The sequence below is a fragment of the Ambystoma mexicanum genome, chromosome 3p (assembly GCF_040938575.1).
Source record: "Ambystoma mexicanum isolate Mex_15411 chromosome 3p, UKY_AmexF1_1, whole genome shotgun sequence".
Taxonomy (NCBI): Eukaryota; Metazoa; Chordata; class Amphibia; order Caudata; family Ambystomatidae; genus Ambystoma; species Ambystoma mexicanum.
This window is the reverse complement of record NC_090925.1, coordinates 249,214,171-249,232,919: the sequence shown is the minus strand read 5'-3', so window position 1 is coordinate 249,232,919 and position 18,749 is coordinate 249,214,171. Positions and strand designations below refer to the sequence as shown.

General features: G+C 46.8%; 1 protein-coding gene across 1 annotated transcript in view; it reads right to left on the bottom strand.

Moving 5' to 3' along the window:
• LOC138580303 (uncharacterized protein SCO4629-like) overlaps window positions 1–5,893 on the bottom strand; it is a 94,294-nt gene extending 88,401 nt beyond the window's left edge. Inside the window, exon 1 of the mRNA XM_069650722.1 lies at window positions 5,682–5,893. Within this exon, the coding sequence (XP_069506823.1) occupies window positions 5,682–5,688 (7 nt within the window). The 5' untranslated portion in view covers window positions 5,689–5,893. The remainder of the gene's footprint in view (window positions 1–5,681) is intronic.
• Between the last annotated feature and the right edge of the window lie 12,856 nt (window positions 5,894–18,749).

Genomic DNA, 18,749 nt, shown 5'->3' with positions numbered 1-18,749 from the left:
GTTTGCTTTTAAACCACAGTTTCATATTCCGAATTGTGGCACTGTATTGTGAGATGATCTAAGACCCTGTGTACAGCAAAGGAACATCATGTGCCTCGAAACGAACTTTTTGGAACGTGAGCAAATAAAAATGCAAATCGCTGAATATTCTCAAAACATTTGATGTCAAATAAATGTACTTTACCAAATTTACAATCTTGCGGTTTAATTTAAAAGTACAGTTTCATATTCCCAATTGTGGCGCGCTGTGTTGTGTGAGCTCATCTGTGTTGATTTCCTGGTTCTGTGTGGAGTCGCGTAGAAGACTCCTGGGCGCGTTTGCCTACGCAGCACAGTCACGTCACGGATAGAGGCGGGGAATATGAATGTTTTGATCAAGTCTGTTTCAGGGGCGGGAATTTGATTTAGTGCCGCAAAAGCAGGTGAGCCAGGGCGATGGGGGGGAAATGATAGGATTATCATAAAATGGCGGATGTTTTCGAGTGCGTTAATGGACGAAAAGTCGGGTAAGGTCCATAGGAAAGTTTTCTACGATCTACCGATTTATGCTTAAAAACACATGGCCGAACCATAGGAACAATAAAAAAAAAGTCCCGGAACTATCCTTTAAGACAGTCAGTACCGGGAAACGCTGTTTTCCGTAGTTTCTTTATCATGTTGCGGCTTTCGTGCAACATGACACAAAAGGGCATTGTAAGCTAAGTTACTGCTCTCTTGGGTCTCTAGCCTTCTACAGGCCCTAGATACTCTTTTTTGATTGGAACTGATCGGTGCAAGTGACTCACGGACGGGACTGGTGGCAGTGATAGTTTCTTGTGTTTTGAGCTCCTTTTGGCGTTTTAAGCGCGTTTCTCGCGTTTAGCCCAAAATGGTGGCCTGGCTCCCAAAATGGCCAGACCACGAGGCTCCTTTGTCCTGTCCGCTGACCGTCTTGCTCCCTTCACCTTCCCCAGGTCGAGCCGACCCGGGGCCTTCCTTATTTGGGCATGTACTTTCCCGCGAAACACGGATGCTTTCGCGGGCTTCTACAGGCCTTGTGTGGGCCTCCAGGATGTGGGCTGGGATGTCTGGTCCCAATACACATCCTGGGTGCCAGAGAGTCTAGGGTGGTGTGAATGCCTGGGACCACCGTGGTCCGTGATAGGTCCACGTATGGTGTGAGTGTTGATGAGCGGATCTCCCATTGGGTCCCCTCCGTTTTGGCGCGAAGGGAACCGTGGATAAGAGGGGGCTGGAAAAGCCACTACCATGTCGATCTCCTGAGTTCCCACGAACGAAGGAATACAGGAGCCAAGTATCCTGCAACCACGAGGCTGAACCGAGGAATAGCTGGTGACCCGCTGAAGGACTGCTCCTCTGCACTGCTGTCCCCTTGTGAAACCCTTTTTACCTCCGATCGAACCAGAAGGCCTGTACTGGTACTTCGACCCTTGGAATAGCGGAAACAGCTATTCTCGGCATCTTCACCATCTCCTGCACGTAAGCCTTCGGAAGTGTCTCTGGGCCATCCAGCAGACTGACCAGCCTACACAGGAGTCTTGCTCTGTAACCGCCGCCAGGTTGTGTTGTATTTCTAGTCCTTGTCACTCTCACACGATTCGTACACTTGGCGTTCCCAGGTCTGAAGTGAGTAATGTACATTTGGCTGAGATACACACGGCCGCTCCGTTGCTCTGCTGTGGTAACAACCTGTGTGGGTTCACTTCGTTTGGGACATCTTTAACTCAACTCTGCTGCTGCAGAATCTACACGACGACGAGACGTCCCCTGCTCTCCTGAACCTGCCAGCATTGAAACTGACGCGGAGAAGCCTGGGTCTGCTTGCATCGGGGACAGGTGAGTAGCATAGCTGGGAACTGGTCGCCCTCCTGCAGGAGCCCATAGCTTTTCCCCGCTGTGTCAAAACAGCACGCCTTTCCGTACTCGCGCTCTGCTTCTGCCCACAGTAGAGGCTGCGCTTGAGTCGCGGAACTCTGTTCTTCATTTGTGCACCAAACTGAACTGCCTGATTCCCTCGAAGAGACTCCCCTTTTTGCCCGTTGGCACCCGCGTGTGCAGGTACTTTTGAGCACAAGGCTCCACTCTTCGTAGGGCTTGGACTTCCTTTTAGTTAGGTGCCTCTGAAGGCGGACTGGGTCTAAGCATTATTTCGCACTGCCCGTTTTCCTTCCCTTCTAGGTGGACTACACATTTCGTGCATCTAACGCTTTAGACTCACTTGTATGTGTATATATATTGTATTGGTTTGGTATGTGTTGGTTTACTAGAGTTGTATTGTGATTTCTCGCTACGGTCATTATTGCAAAGGCCTTGGAATAAATGTGTATATATTTTTAATATAACACCTGTTTGGAGTAGTTTGTAAGTGTCCTTGCTTTGTGTGCTCATTGCGGGCTTTCAGTCACCCTCACCCCTCTTGAGACCTAGTCTTGACCGCCGCGATCGCTACCCTGATTGGTCTGGCTTGTCCAGAGGTTACCCTGTTCCAAGTAATTAGGTTGGCCTTCTGAACTTCTGCGCCGCCAGGACAGAGTTCAGAAATCCGTCTTAACATGCGTTATCTTGGCTATAGTTATAAGTTTATACTGTTCCATGAATTTGTGTTCCACTATTCAGAAAGGTATCCTGGTAACAGAGTTGGTTGATTCCTTAACTGAGCGTCACTGCATAACTGACAGGGTCTACTACCCTTGTGTTACTGTAAAGTAATCAAAAAGTAACTGATGGTTTTACTCCCCATAAATAGGTGTGTCCTACACTAAATGTGTTTGATAAGGTCTGACTTCCATAGAAATACTGTTCGTTTTCTGAACAGGGTTGATGCTTTGGTCTGTGGATTTTAAAGCATTGTTGTGTTTTTATAATTGTGTTCATTCATAATGTGATAGTACTTACTTTCCCCAAGATTCTTCTTGGCCTAATGGTATTTAAATAAACAATACATAGCGTTTCTTTGGACCATAGGTATGCTATAATTTCTTTGTACCAAGCTACAGCCCTCTCTCCCTCCTAAAATAAGCCTGGCTACTCTGTCTACACTACCAAATACTCAGGTGGTACAGCCTTATACTAAGTGTGGAGTTTTGGACTGTCTCAGATGTGTGCTTTTACTAAGCCCTTAGTTGGACTTCGGAAAAAACTGTCCCAACAGTCATAGAGTCAGATGTGTTTGTTGTAATCGTCTGAGTGGTGGCATGAATACGCAACAGTGCTGCCATAAAGCACTGGCACATTTAAAAGTTTGTGGAGGGTGGTGTGTAAGTGCCCCTTTCGTGTGAAACCATTTTTTATGCTTTTGTCTTGATTCTTTCGCTCTCTCACACCTATGGTAAATAGCAGCAAAGTTACCCCATTTCAAGCACTGAGTGTGCACATGACCTGAGCCAAGAGCACAGTCAACAGCACTCCAGCTCCCCAGGGGCAACCGCACTGGGACTCCAATTTGGTGTCTTAAATTGGAAGAAAAAAAAGAAAAAAAGACCCTAGGGCCGGGTAAAGCAGGCAATGGCCCAGGGCACAGAATGTGGGAAGGGGTGTAGGAGGGAATGCCTGATAAATCTCCCACCTGGGAGAGAAGCAAGCCCTTGCATTTAATCATGGCAGCAGCAATATGCAGACAGAGGCAGGCGACAATATAGCCTGGCCTGCCCAAGTCCATCTAGCCTCCCGTGATGCAGCTAAAGGCTTTAAGGCAAGCTTGCACCTCAAAAATTAGCAGCTCTTTGTGAAACACCACATCTTTAAACTGCCCCACAACCCTGGATAGAGTCATAATTGCTACACATGGACACTGGCAAGTCAGAAGGGAGGGTTGTGGGTTTATGTTATGTTGATTTATACCGCCCACCGCTACCACCCTGGGACACTCTCCAGGTCCGCTACGATAGCCTAAAAGGCCTTTTTTGCCGTTTTACCCAAAAGGGCCAGCGGCTGCCTGCATGAGTCAGAGGTTGTGTGGGCAGAGGTGGAAGGCTGAAGTAAAGGGCCAAAGGACGGCCCGATATATGAGGAGGGAGGGAGAGAGGAAGGGAGGGAGAGAGGGAGAGGGAGAGATACTAATGGTATGTGCAAAGGTAGAACCCAAGCATTCACACAAAGCTAACAGTTTTAAATCGTGTGGAGAGAAAGTGTTTTCTGTGTTGATATTGTAGACATTGATATCACATGCCCATGCACCCACACAATGTGCCTAGTGTCACAATGGCATGTCCACGTTACCATCATTTGGCAGGTTATGTTCATAAGATATTAAAACTAGTCATCGTACAGGAAGGTACTGCTATCATTGGCAGATACTTGCACACATTGCAGTCCTTTGCCATTAGACCACAGCAACTCACCCAATGTACTAGATATTTCAGTATGCTGGCCTGAAGCTTGCATCAAATAAAAATAATAATGTGCTGTTTTTATAGCGCTTCGTCTAGATGGGCCGCTTCTAAGCTCTGTAATAATCGGTGCTAATGCGCACTGATTGTACTGGCATTATATGGCAGACTGTATTTATTAATTGTGAATTGGTTGAAGAAATATCTTGCATATGGTGACGGACGCAGTATACATATGATAGATTTTGCCATTAAATGCTAATGCGCTCAGAGCCCGTTATTGTTATCATTTGTGTCTACACACCGACATCATTTGATAACAAGACTGCTTCACAGCATATGTGTCCTGCTTCTCTTCCCTCATAACGCCTTGAAGCAGCCGCGAGGCACCGTTTGTAACCTAACAATATTGAATATAGCTAGGAACGGCCGTCCCCCCTTTATCCGCACCACGTAACTCGTTACTTTTTTTTCACAGCCCTCTTGCCTGCTTTCCTCGGTGCCTCTGTAACGGCATCTGGGCGCTATGTTCACCAACTGAAGAGAGCTATTGGATCGTTACACCCGAGAGCAAAATTGCTGGAAAATTACAGTGTAAAGAGTACCTGTCCTTTAGGTAATTAGCATAAACATGGAATAAAACAATTATTGCCTGTAATATTATTAGATACTTGTTAATTTTAAGCACACGTCAAAAAACCATTTAAATCGCACTGATTTAATAAGGTTGGAGAGGGGGTGCAGTGCGGGGTAGCAGGGTGGGGTGCGTATTGTAATCTTTCACCCTGCTTACAATATTGAATAAAAACTGCACTGGCTCCAAGGCAGCACATGACAAAACCAGCCCCTCCCTTTGCCGCGTGCCTGGGAAACTCCGGGCTCCCTAAGGGCAGGCCACCAGTGACGTGTGGCAGGAGGGTGTCACTTTTTCCAGGAGGGCAAAATGCTTCAGCTGAGCCCAGCCCAGTAGGTGAGGTGCACTCAGCTCGTTATTTGGCGTGTGGGTGGCATCCAGCCAGGCCGGCATCCACCGTTCAAAGAATCGCATGCCTTGCGGAGCTGGGGAGTGGCAAGGGGGCGGAGCCTGACGGGCAAGACCCACCCACTAGTCTACAGCGTCAACCTTTAGACTCCACTGCAGATACAATAGAGAGAGCCTCCGGCGCAGCTGCTGCTCATTATTTCTGGGCTGCACGCTCCACTAAAAAGTAATAACCTCCAAACAAAGTGTTATATCCATTTATAGGCTTACCACAAAACAAAGCATACCTTTGAGCCTTTAGAAATGAAAATGCAGCAGTGCCCTCCATTGAAGGGCCAGGGGAATTGCCAAATGCAGCAGTTCTTACTTACGAGTCATGGTCCCCCCTTCCCGTCCTCGATTCAGGGGGGCGCGCTGCTTCGCGTCGGACCTTCCGGGGAATGAAGTCAGGCTCCGCGCCTGCAGCCGTCCAGAGGGTATCCCGGGGAGGGCAGTGGGAGCAGCGGCCGCTTCCGGGAGCCCGCTGCAGTGCTGTGACTGGTGCGCGGCTGATATACGCGGCGGCGGCGGCGGCCGCGCTGTGACTGACTACGCGAGCTGCGATGCGCGGCTGATATACGCGGCGGCCGCGCTATGACTGACTACGCGAGCTGCAATGCGCGGCTGATATACGCGGCCGCGCTGTGACTGACTACGCGAGCTGCGATGCGCGGCTGATATACGCGGCCGTGCTTGCATCGAGTACAGAGCGAGTCACCGCAGGGCAGCGCTGACAGGCGGCTCTCTCAGAGGCAGCCGAGCGGCTGTAAACAAATCAAACAAAAACGCCCAACATTGCGCTAAAAGGCCGGGTTCCCCGCGTCAGTGACTCACTGGCGGTGACTCACTGTGGCTTGGAACACCCGCTCTCGCTCGCGCACTTTCTGTGCCGTATTATTTTGAGAACAACCTTTCAACGAAAAACAAAAAAAAAAAATCTTGCCGGCATATGTCACGCAAAGTCGCAAACGACACCACGGAGCCAGGACTCAAAGGAGGCGACACCACTTTTTCGTTTTTTTTTTTTTTATTATTATTTTGATATAGCTGAAGACATCAACTTTTCAAAATCAATAACAATTATAAAAGAATATCATTACAATTTAAAATTGATGAAAATCATATAGAATTACATACAATATCAACAACCGACATAATGGAGAAGAGTAAACAAAAGAGACAGAGTTAGAGAGTCGGCCTATGAATTAAGATTTAAGTTCAATAAAATGGTGCGATTAAATCTATATATAATGAGAACCGTATTAATAGTGATAATTATAATGATAATTCACGAGTATATAAATAAGATACTCTAAGGTAGACTAATTAAATCACTATTTCGTCAGGTAAAACTGCCTCTAAAAAGTGGACAATGGCCTTCATTACTGAAAATCTAACATTCTTAAATAGAATACTCCATATCTCGTTGTCATTCTTCTCCATATACAAACTCAATAACTTATTACAATGTTTATCACAAATGGCTATTAGGTTTGGACAAGACACAATTATGTGTTGGAGGGTTTCCCTTACATTTTGTTTCTCACAAAATCGGCAGAAGTTGAGGTCCGCTTGAATAAGTTTACGTCTAGCCAAAATTTCTCTCGTCGGCCATAAATTTAACCTTGTCCGCAGGAATTTATTGCGTATATTTGCAGATGGACATTTCATGAGATAACCTTCCGCTTGGCCTAGACATTTAGTACCAAAGAGACTAGCATCAAAATCTCTATATTTTACACAAAGATCATAGTTTGTGATCCAATCCCAATAGAAAAACTTTCTATTTGCTCGTGCGGGGTGATCAATCAGAACTTGTAAAGAGATATTTGCTCCAACTAAAATGTCCAAAACAATATTTCTCCATTTTAGCGGAAAAACAGCTGTAGACCCAGTTAGGTGAAAAGCAACCGTACCCAGGATATTATTATTGGTCAAGCCGAGAAGGCTTTTACGGAAAAAGGCACACATTCTCCATTTAACTTTACTATAGAGAGAGTTCAAACCCAATTCAAACCGTAGTATTGGGAGCGGTGTGCAGTTCGGAAGACGCAAAACCTTTTTCCAAAAAGTAGCCTCAAGTCTATTCCATATGCCATCCTTGGAATACAGTTTGGCTTCAACGCCATAGAGTAAGATGGGAACAACCTTTTGTTCATAATACATCAGGATATGTTTCAACGTAAATTTCCCAAACTTATAAAGTAGGATTTTCGCTTGCGATATCAAGCTTAGCAATTTCGAGTCTAACATATATAACAGTTTCCCATCGCTAACCGTGTTTTGAATGGAAACACCGAGATACTTATACTCCGAGACAATATCCATAGTTTGTTGTTGGAAGGACCAAAATCCCTTATAAGATTTACACCTACTAGCGGGTTTACAAACCATAATCTGGGATTTGGTTAGATTTGCTATTAGATCATTTGCCTCCACATAGATTGCTAATGCAGCTAAAAGATTTTGCAGACCTATGGGAGTCTGGGAAATCAAGACCAAATCGTCTGCATAAAGTATCCAAGGGATACGATGGCCCCCCAACTCCGGAGCGTCCACTGTAATTCCGCGAAATGACAGGCCTAAATCAAGGATAAAGAGATTGAACAATGAGGCCGCCAATGTACATCCTTGCTTTAAACCAATACAAGTAGGAAAAGGGGCGGACAGGAGTCCTTGCGTTGTAAGCCGAACTCTCATGGTAGTATCTGTATGTAATTGGATAATTAGAGCCAAAAGCGAGGAAGGGCAGCCAAAATCTTTTAGTTTATTAAAAAGAAGATTTCAGTTTATGGAATCAAAAGCGGAACTAAAATCAATAAACGCAAAATATAAAGTTTGTTTTCTGGATGCATATTGAGACTTCAACATATTAATGGTAATAATGTTGGGGATCGTCCCCAGTCCGCTAACAAAGCCAGATTGATGCGGGTCCCGTTTGACGTTCTTCTTTGTCCAATCATTAAGTTCTCGCAGTATGAGACGAGTAAAGATCTTTCCCGAGACATCCAATAATGAAATGGGTCTATAGCTAGCCGGATTGGCGCGATCACCCTTCTTATATATTGGAATAACGATTGATTGTCTCCATGATGTCGGAATTTTTTGTGAAGTATTAATTGATTCAAACATGAGAAATAGTATATCTGCCCATATGTTAGGGAATCGCTTAAGATGTGCATTTGATAGGCCATCGGGGCCAGGTGCTCTCGAGTTGCTTGCATGATTGATGTAATACAAGATGTCTTCTTTATCGAAGTGTAAGTAAAACAAATGATCAGACTTTAGCTCAAGAGCAAAGGAATGAGGGCGCGGGTTTGCAAATAGGTTTGAATAATAGCATACCCACTCATCCTCTGTTACATCATTTGTTTGGCAGGCAACCTGATGGCCTGCTGTGGATTGATTTATAATGTACCACGACTGGGCAGAGTTTTTGGATGCTAGAGATACTAGCATATTTCTCCCATCTGTTTGGTAAAGTTTAGCTTTTATTCCCCTAGCCCAATTTCTGTAGCTAGTTTGTATACGTAGCAGGGCAGCCCCACGGAGATCTGGCGGTAATTTTAAGGCCTGCCTTTTTTCCGCTCGAACCATGGATTTTTTGAATCTTATTTCATGATTGGGGATATGCAAATGCGGTATTTGTTTATGTTTATGAGTGGTAGAGCTTGGTTGGAAGAGCTGCATAAGATCATAAAAAACCATGTCTGAGGGCGATTGCTCTACATCATTATAGTTTAGTTCACTATGGTAACGTGTCTTAAAGGCATTCAAAGAATGTTCAGACCACTTTAGTCGGTTTCTGGCAGGATTTATCTCATACGTTCCCTTAAGAAAGGAAGGGGGTACTTTGGAGACAAACATGTTCGAGCGGAGAGTAGTACACAGGATATTATGATCACTCATCTCTGATTCTATTATTTGAAAAGATGTAACCATATTTGACATATACATGTTAACATAGGTAAAGTCAATAATCCCATGACTACATGCACGATGCCATGTAGCTCTAGGTGGTATGTCCTGTGAATAGGCACCATTCAACATATAGAGATTCCGTGATTTAATAAATAGTAGCCATTTATCCAGGCGTTTTTGTTCGGATTTGAAAAAGGGGCCCAAACAGTGTAGATTCAAATCCCCCGCTAAATAGATCATATCTACAGCTCCATCCACCGTGATTATATCAAAAGCGTTAGATATTGCTTCCATAAAGGAATCATCAGAGATGCCCAGGGGGTTCCAGTAGATGTTAATTACGGCACATGTGTAGCTTTCACATACAATTCTGGACATTTGTATAAAATCATTTGGACAGAACCACAGAGAGATTTTTAAGCCAGACGACTGTTTAACAGCCGTTAACAGGCCAGAGGTTGGACGACCCATTTGCTGCTTCACGGCAGGTAATAAACATACATCGTAATTATTCCAAGACGGTGGTGTAACCAACCATGATTCTTGAAGCAGTATAACATCATACTTCAGCAAATGGAGGGAATGATTGTTCAGTAAATGCCGATTCCCTCTGGAATTCCAGCTAACAAAGCATAGCTCTGATGTAAGAATAGAAGAATGCTAAGGTTGCTTGCTCAGATATTGACAAATGCAGGATTTTCCAGGGTTAGCTTGAGGGTTGATGGGAAGTTTGTTTTGAGGGGCATCTACACGCATAGAAGATCTCTCTAGAACATCTGGGGTGGGGAGCACAGTAAAGCCAAGATCGGCAATTTGTGACTTCGCAGCCCAGATGGTATTAAGAACCACCCTTGAATTAATCCATAAATTTACAAGGGACTGATTTGATAAATCTGGGAACTCCACAAGTTCTATATCTATGGTACTGATGTCGTCGAGCTCTGGGATCTCACGAAATATCGAGAGAACAGAGGCCCGATTTAGATTATACTGTTTAGCCGGCAATGGCTGGCAACTAAGGGTCAGAGAACGAATTGCCGGACGCTTAGAGCGTATGGTTGTTAGCTTTTGTTTAGCTGGTAACAGTAACTCATTAGAGTTTGTACAGGTATTAATCCCTATTTTAGGCTGTAAGACTGTTTGGGGGGCAAAAGAGGCTTCCAGAAAATTAGTGAAGGTGGATTGTAAAATTCGTTCCATGTCACCAAGTGAATCTATTTTAGCCTTGCCAAGTCCACCCGGGCATATTGGCATAGAAGAGCCAAAAGTTGCTGCATCCGCAAGGACAGGGAGACTAGGTTTTTTCAGAATTGGGGCTACCACAGGCGTTGGCTCAGACAAAGTGGCCGAGGCAGACGGCGCAAAAGTTACATGTTTAGGGTCTGATTTAGAGGATAAGTATTCATCCACTGCTCTTCGTATCTCTCTCCCCATTTCCCCATGCTCTGGTTTCTGCGCCGCAAAAGCATTACCCATAAAACTATTTGCGGATGAGTTAGGTACACTAGCCTCTTCGCAAATACGATTGCCCAACATTGGTTTAATGTGGGTTTTTTGTGACATCTGCTCGGCCACGGTAATCAATTCACTTAAAGGGCTGTGTGGGCTGGAGCTGAGAGTTTATTAATAAAGGCTTTAATTTGGGATGTATGAGGTGGTACAGATTTGATGTTTTTCGGTTTTTTTGACTGATTTATCAGTCGAGTCTTTTTAGGCAGTGAATTCTGGGGATTCTGCAGATCGGGCACAGAAGATTTGATCCCAAAAAGGGAATATGTGGGTCTCTTCTGCAAATCAGTTTTTGTCGCGACTGCATTTTCCATAATGTCAACTATAGGATCAGGTATGAATGGTATAGGTTGATAGGCTTGAACCATGGTTTCAGCCAAGTAAGAAGTCTGTGAAGATACAGACTTCTTACCATTTAGAGCAGCTTCCGGCTGGCCCAGGCTCTCAAGTCTGTTAAAAAGTACAAATTGATTGTCAAGTAGCAGGTCAAACTGGGTTGAATGTGTTTCAGCCTTTACGACTAATACTTCGAACAGTTTAGCAAGAGCTAATATGGCGTTGTTCATGGATGTGAGTGCTATGCTAGTACTGACAGTCTGAGAATCAAGACCACCAGTAGTAGCAGGGGTTTTTTCAACCGTTTTTCTAGGAGTCGGAGCTATAAAGGACAAATTTGCAACTGAATTTGCAGCACTGACGTTTGTGAAAAGCACAGGAGATTTAGACAAATTAACCAAAGATATTTGAGATGGCTCAACAGAGGCAATAATATCTAAGTCAGTAACAGGTATATCCTGGACAGCTGGATTCAACAATGAGTTAGCAACCGATGTGTCACTTACAGTGAATACAGAGATGTCACGTACATCAGGGTGAGGAACTGCAACACCAGTTAAGACATTAGTTAGAATGACACTATCGGTAAGGGAAACATTTTCTTTCGCAAAAGTAACAGATGGGCCAGGCGTTGTAACAGTTTTTAAGGCCTCACCAGTTCTGACCTCTATCGCAGTAGCTAGAGGATCATTTTGGCCAGTTAATCGTTTTGCAGAAGTACAAGATTCCGGCTCCAAGCCATGCGTAGTATCTTTTGGACCCAAGGAAGCCGTTACTGGATGATGTAAAGATGTTTCTACGGCATTTCCAGTAGGTCGTGAGCTGTTTTCAATGCGACTAGAGGCTCTACAAAAGGAGCGGATGTCCATTCCTAACAGCGTCTCGGATCGACTCTTGATTGCGCCTGTAGCACATATCCTTGGTGTAGAACTAAGTCGAGGTTTTTTGATCGGTGCAGAGTGGCAAATCTGGGAACAACTTGAACCATTGGACTTGTGCAGCTCGGTTACCGGCGGCATGCCGGTTGTTAGAGATTTTATGCTACGTTTCATACTCAACGGTAGTAGTGTTACCTACTAAATTAAAAAAGGATAAAGACAAAATGAAATACTAAGTTCACCGCTTTGCCGCGACGAACGCGGCAAAGCGGGACTTGAGGGGACTTGCTGGGTGCGCGCGGGAACGTCCTTATATAGGACCGCCCCTAATTATAAAAAAAAAAGCAAAGCCTAAAGGAAAAAGAAAGGCTGCTTTAGTTAAGTTTGCAGATAAAATTGGGTTTAAGTGTTATTGATGGGTGTTGTTGACTACAGTAGTAATGTTTTCAATCCGATGAGAATCCAACTTGAGAGGCAGGCAGGACAGGTAGCAAACAGCACAGACTCCCGCGGCAAAGCGGGACTTGAGGGGACTTGCTGGGTGCACGTGATTCACAGCGGCCCCACCTCCCGTTGCTAGCAGGAGCCCAGTGCTCGCAATGCTGCACGGAGGGGGAGCGGGCTGGTAAATTCGCAAAATAAATATGGTCTGTGTCTGACGAAAGCTGCCTCCTGCTCCTTTGCCGTGTTAGTTCAAAAGAGCTTTTTTCGTTTTTTTCATTAACTCAGTACCACAGCAGGATACATAGCCCCGAAAATAACGTGCTACTCCTAAACAAAGTCTGACAGTGGGGTACAGTGCTATGGAGGGGGGAACCCCGCAGATAAGGTCGGGTCGAGTAATCAAAGGGGCAAGGTGACAGTGGAACATAACACATGCTCCCACAAGCAGCATGCATAACAGGAGGCTGACCAGCACTGTGCTTCCCCCTGCGCCTACATTAGCATAGGAGATATGCAGGCAGGGGTGTGAAGGCACTAGTGAGTTACTCGCCTATGGAACAAGAAGAGCAGAACAAAGGAGGCACAACAAGGCGCTAACAGCCGTCAGCCAGCCGGGGGTTGGGGGGGGGGTCGATAACAAATTTCCCCCCAATTCCCCCACCCCCGCAACAAATTTATGGCCTAGGGAAAAACTAAGTTTATAAAGGCAGACACAAGGAAGGGAGAAAGCAGTTCCTTGGGTACTCCAGACAGAGCACCACAGTTATTCTGCGTACACAGAAGACTTTCTTTTTGCGAGCATTATCCTGCTCGTTGGGGCAGAAAGCGTGAGCTTCACCCTGCTCCGGGATAATTTGTCATCCCTTACTTGGGGACTCCGAACAGAGCACCACAGCCCTCTTTTCGTTACTTTTTCAAACGTGAGATGCCCAGGTCTGTAAGCCTGGAAGTGTTTTTGTGCTGGGGAGTGGCATGCGGGTGACACGGATGGATTACAAGTGTGACAAGACAGGCAATACAGAATGACAGTTGCAGGAATGAGGAGACTGACGACCTTGATGTGAGGTGGAAAAAACTTTGGCCACAAGCTTTATTTTAGTACCAGCCATGGTGCAAAAGAAAAACCAGCCATAACATCACATAAGGATAACAATACTATATTTTGGGGACAGAGGGAACAGGTGAGCGGGGGGCCCTAATCCCAATTAGGGGCCCGCTCGAGGCTGATCCCCGCCGCCATTCATATGAAAGCTTGTGACAATTGTTTGGCCACAGCGTGTGAGCTGTGACATGTTCATAATTGCTTGTCTTTGGAGCAGGTTCATCCTGCTTTCTCTTGTCCTTTCCAAGAGAGGTGGGGAGGTGTGCGCTTTTGTGCCTTTTACTGATGTCCAACCTGACCAGGTTTAGCACTTGCGCCCTCTCTTGCTCACAGGGTGATTTTCGCTGAAGTTATGGCTCTTGATCCGTATTTCTTGATAGAACAAAACCCCGCGTCGTGAAGCCTTTCACTTGATCCTCCGCGGGATGTGTTCTTGGAGCCATTTTGATTTTTTGGTCATGTGTTTTGTACTTTTCCACGGATGGAGGCGTTTTAGCCTCTTGGTCCACTCTTTGGAGATGAATTTGGCACTTCTCCACACATGATCCACTTGAGTTTTTGAAGCCCCCACGCTCCGTTTGCGGGCTAGTTGTTTCCTCGGGGGTGGGTTCTAGGAGCCTTACTAGGGTCTTCCCTGCTCCAGATCCACTTGTGCTACGAGACCCCTTCTGCGCATTAGGCTGCTTGTTTTACAGCCGGGGTGGGTTCAAAGAGCCTTACTGGGTTTTTTCCCTGCTCCCAATCCACTTGCATTGTGAGACCCCCTCAGCACTTGGCGCTGCTTGTTTTTACTGCCGGGATGGGTTCAACGAGCCTTACTGGGTTTTTTCCCTGCTCTCGCTCCACTTGCATTGTGAGACCCCTCAGCGCTTAAAGCTGCTTGTTTTTACAGCCGGGGTGGGTTCAAAGAGCCTTACTGGGTTTTTACCCAGCTCCCGATCCACTTGCATTGTGAAACCCCCTCAGCGCTTAAAGCTGCTTGTTTTTACCGCCGGGGTGGGTTCAAAGAGCCTTACTAGGTTTTTACCCTGCTCCCGATCCACTTGCCTTGTGAGACCCCCTCAGCGCTTAGCGCTGCTTGTTTTTACAGTAGGGGTGGGTTCAAAGAGCCTTACTGGGTTTTTACCCAGCTCCCGATCCACTTGCATTATGAAACCCCCTCAGCGCTTGAAGCTGCTTGTTTTTACAGCCGGGGTGGGTTCAAAGAGCCTTACTAGGTTTTTACCCTGCTCCCGATCCACTTGCCTTGTGAGACCCCCTCAGCGCTGCTTTTATTTATTTTTTTTTTTATTTTACAGCAGGGGTGGGTTCAAAGAGCCTTACTAGGTTTTTACCCTGCTCCCGATCCACTTGCCTTGTGAGACCCCCTCAGCGCTTAGCGCTGCTTTTTTTTTTTTTTTTACAGCAGGGGTGGGTTCAAAGAGCCTTACTAGGTTTTTACCCAGCTCCCGATCCACTTGCATTGTGAGACCCCCTCAGCACTTAGCGCTGCTTGTTTTTACAGCAGGGGTGGGTTCAAAGAGCCTTACTGGGTTTTTACCCTGCTCCCAATCCACTTGCATTGTGAGACCCCTCAGCGCTTAAAGCTGCTTGTTTTTACAGCAGGGGTGGGTTCAAAGAGCCTTACTGGGTTTTTACCCAGCTCCCGATCCACTTGCATTATGAAACCCCCTCAGCGCTTGAAGCTGCTTGTTTTTACAGTCGGGGTGGGTTCAAAGAGCCTTACTAGGTTTTTACCCTGCTCCCGATCCACTTGCCTTGTGAGACCCCCTCAGCACTTAGCGCAGCTTGTTTTTACAGCAGGGGTGGGTTCAAAGAGCCTTACTGGGTTTTTACCCAGCTCCTGATCCACTTGCGTTGTGAGACCCCCTCAGCGCTTAAGGCTGCCTGTTTTTACAGCTGGAATGGGTTCAAAAGGAGAGCCTTACTAGAATGTTCCTTGCTCCCGAACCACTTGTGTTGTGAGACCCCTTCAGTGCTTGTGTTGTACTATTTCGCTGCTGGGGTGGGTTCTAAGGGCATAGCTGGGAACTTCCCCTGCCCACGATCCACTTGCGTACCCCAGTGCGCTTATCTTGAATAAACAAAATTGTGAGGGGGTGGGTTCCCGAGCCTTACTAGGAACTTACCCTGCTCCTGATCCACTTGTGGTGAGACCCCCCCTTCTGCATGAATGGAGGTGGATACTTGAGGCTTACTAATACATGTTTCTGCTCAAGTTCCTCTCTCCTTTTCACTTTTGTTATACCCCTAGGGCTCCCACCTGTATTGATGTTCTCTGGTGGATTCTGAGTGCCTGGGTCTTCTATAACTGTATTTCCCTGGAATATTAACTAATAGACAAAAAGACCCCCGGTATTTTAAGAAGGCCCTTCTTGGAGTTGAATTTTTATGTTTATTTTTTGAAGTGAGGCGTTTTAGCCTCGCCTAATGCTATGATTGTGTTCCATTTTCTACCTGGCCCTCGTTATCGCTTTTCCTTACGGTTATTTGTAGGGTGGGAGGGATGGTTTTTTAGACCTGCAGCCGTCCTGCTGCTGTTCGTGGCTGACGGGGAGGAAGCATGAGAAGGGCCACCTTGCCCCCGCCAGATAAAGGCAAAATTCGGCCTGGGGGCAAGGCGGCCCCTTCTTTGAACTTCAAAAGGCCCCCGCTCAGCATCCGCAGGATGGGAAGGGGGGCCTTTGAAGTATGGAGGGCAAGGTGACAGGGGGCAGCGACTGCCGGTTGTCACCTGCCCCTCTCACCTCACCCTCCTGTCTTGGAGACGCGCTGTCTGGGTTCCCATTGTAAAGGGACCCAGCAGCCCGACCCCACCATGTGCATGCTAAGTGGGGCAGCGCCAAAAGGCACTGCCCCACCGGACTTAGCACAAACCCCCCACCTCCCAGCTTACGGCCCCGGGCCTCCCATCCGGGTGGGCCCGGGTGTATAAGCCTGGAAGTGTTTCTGTGCTGGGGAGTGGCATGCGGGTGACAAGACAGGCAATACAGAATGACAGTTGCAGGAATGAGGAGACTGACGACCATGATGTGAGGTGGAAAAAACTTTGGCCACAAGCTTTATTTTAGTACCAGCCATGGTGCAAAAGAAAAACCAGCCATAACATCACATAAGGATAACAATACTATATTTTGGGGACAGAGGGAACAGGTGAGCGGGGGGCCCTAATCCCAATTAGGGGCCCGCTCGAGGCTGATCCCCGCCGCCACCCTGAGGGGATGCTGACCGGCGTCTCCCAGGTCCCCCCAAAATAAGAGATTATGAATTAAGTACAGCCTCTGGCTGCCAGGGTCCAGAAAATATTCCTGGTGAAATGTCCATACCTTCAATGGACAGGTGAACCCTGTCATTGCAGAACATGGCCTGGTTGTGTACCGAGATCCCATGTTTAATAAATTTGAGGCCTGATAAAAGGCAGAAATTGGCCACGGCTTTGTTCAGTTTGCGCTTAGAAATCTCCATGGCTTTGCTGCACTCTGCCTCATGCCACTGTTGGCGAGGGATGATTTCTGACCTCTTCACTTCTGTTCGAAGTCTTAGCATGCGTGCCAGGGATCTGAGGGAGGTGCCGATTTAAGCCAGAAAAACGTCCTGCCCAGCTGAGGCAAGTCATTGCCCCAGAAATGGGTGGATGATGAGGAGATAATCGGGGGGAGGGGGGGAGGAAGATAATATTAAATCAAGTATTTCCTGATGTATCTTTTGTAAGCCCCCGATTCCAACCCCCACTCCCTTTTAAGGCTTTCTCTTGCAACCCCCCCATCCAGGCTGAAGTGGCTGCCCTTTTCCTGAAGGAGTGGGATCCAAACTCAGTAGGATTCCATCCTATAGCTATTATAGCCTTCCTGAGGACAGACCTCACCTGGAATCTACTGAGGGCAGACCCAATTTTGTGTGTGAATAATTGCCCCCCCCCCCCGGCTGGGGCGCTTGTTCGTGAAGGCCCTGGTGATGCAGATGGGGCAATATTCTGTTTCCTCAATGCAGTACAGGTTGATGATCCTCCCTTTTCCTAATTGGTCAGTTTTGGGCCTACACAGTTTCACAGCCCTACCTCTGATCCTGTGTTTTTGGAGGCTATCTCGCTGATCCTGAACGCCCCAGAGTAGTTGAGTGTGAAGGCAGCTCTAAATAGTGAGCTCTCGTAGGCATTGTTGCATACTGCAGGTAGGGTGTCTAGCAGAATTTTGTAATTTAGCAAAATTGAGGGGGCGCCTGGTGTCTGTCTTGACCCCATCCATTTTGGACCAACCGTTGAGAGCATAACTGGTTAGTGCGCCGTGGGTGGGGTCGGGTGCCACCGCTAATGTAGTGTAATATGAAACTGCTGCCAGATGGGAGAGCTGTGACCGGCTGGCTGGCGGGGGTTGCCTTGGATGTGTCCATGGTGGCCCAAACCTCTTCTGGAACTGCTGTCCTCCTGGCTTCTGCCTGTGGGTTTTGTGCCTTGCAAGTGGAGAACTGAAAAACGGGACAGAGCGTCAGCGGCCTTATTATCTTTGCCTGCAATGTGCCGCCCAATTATTACCATGTTATTTTCCAGGGTGACTTTTTGTCATTTCTCTCAACACTTTTAGCACCAGAGGGCAGGAGGCAGCACCCTTGTTTAACATTAACCGCCATGTTGTCTGACCGTGTGACCAGTTCTGTGCTGGCCAACAAGTCCCCCCTTAGATAGAGTGCCATCCATTATGGGGAATATCTCTAGCAGTGTGATGTTCCTGGACCAGCCCCTCCTCTGCCAGCAGGGAGGCGAGTGCTCAGCGCACCACTTGTTACCAAAACATACCCCAAATCATTTGCTGCCAGCCGCATCTGTGAACAAGGACCTTTTGTCTGCTCCATTCATGGTTTTGCGCCATATCACCTGGCCATTAAAATTGTTAAGAAATGATTCCCATATGGCCATGTCTAGTGTTATTTCTTTGCCCAATCTGATGTGGTGGTGTGGCTTAGTAACCCACCCTCATTTTTAGTTCCACGTTCCTGTTAAAGATCCGGCCTAGGAACATGATTCTGGTAGCAAAATTGAGCTTCCCAGCAAGGGACTGTATTTCCCGCAGCGTCGCCTATTCCCTGCCTGTCATCAACCTTATTGTCTTTAGAAGGTCCTCTATTTTGTCTATGGGTAGGCAGCATTCACTCTTGGAAGAGTCAATCTCTATGCCTAAGAATGACAGGGTGGTGGTGGGTCCTACCGTCTTCTC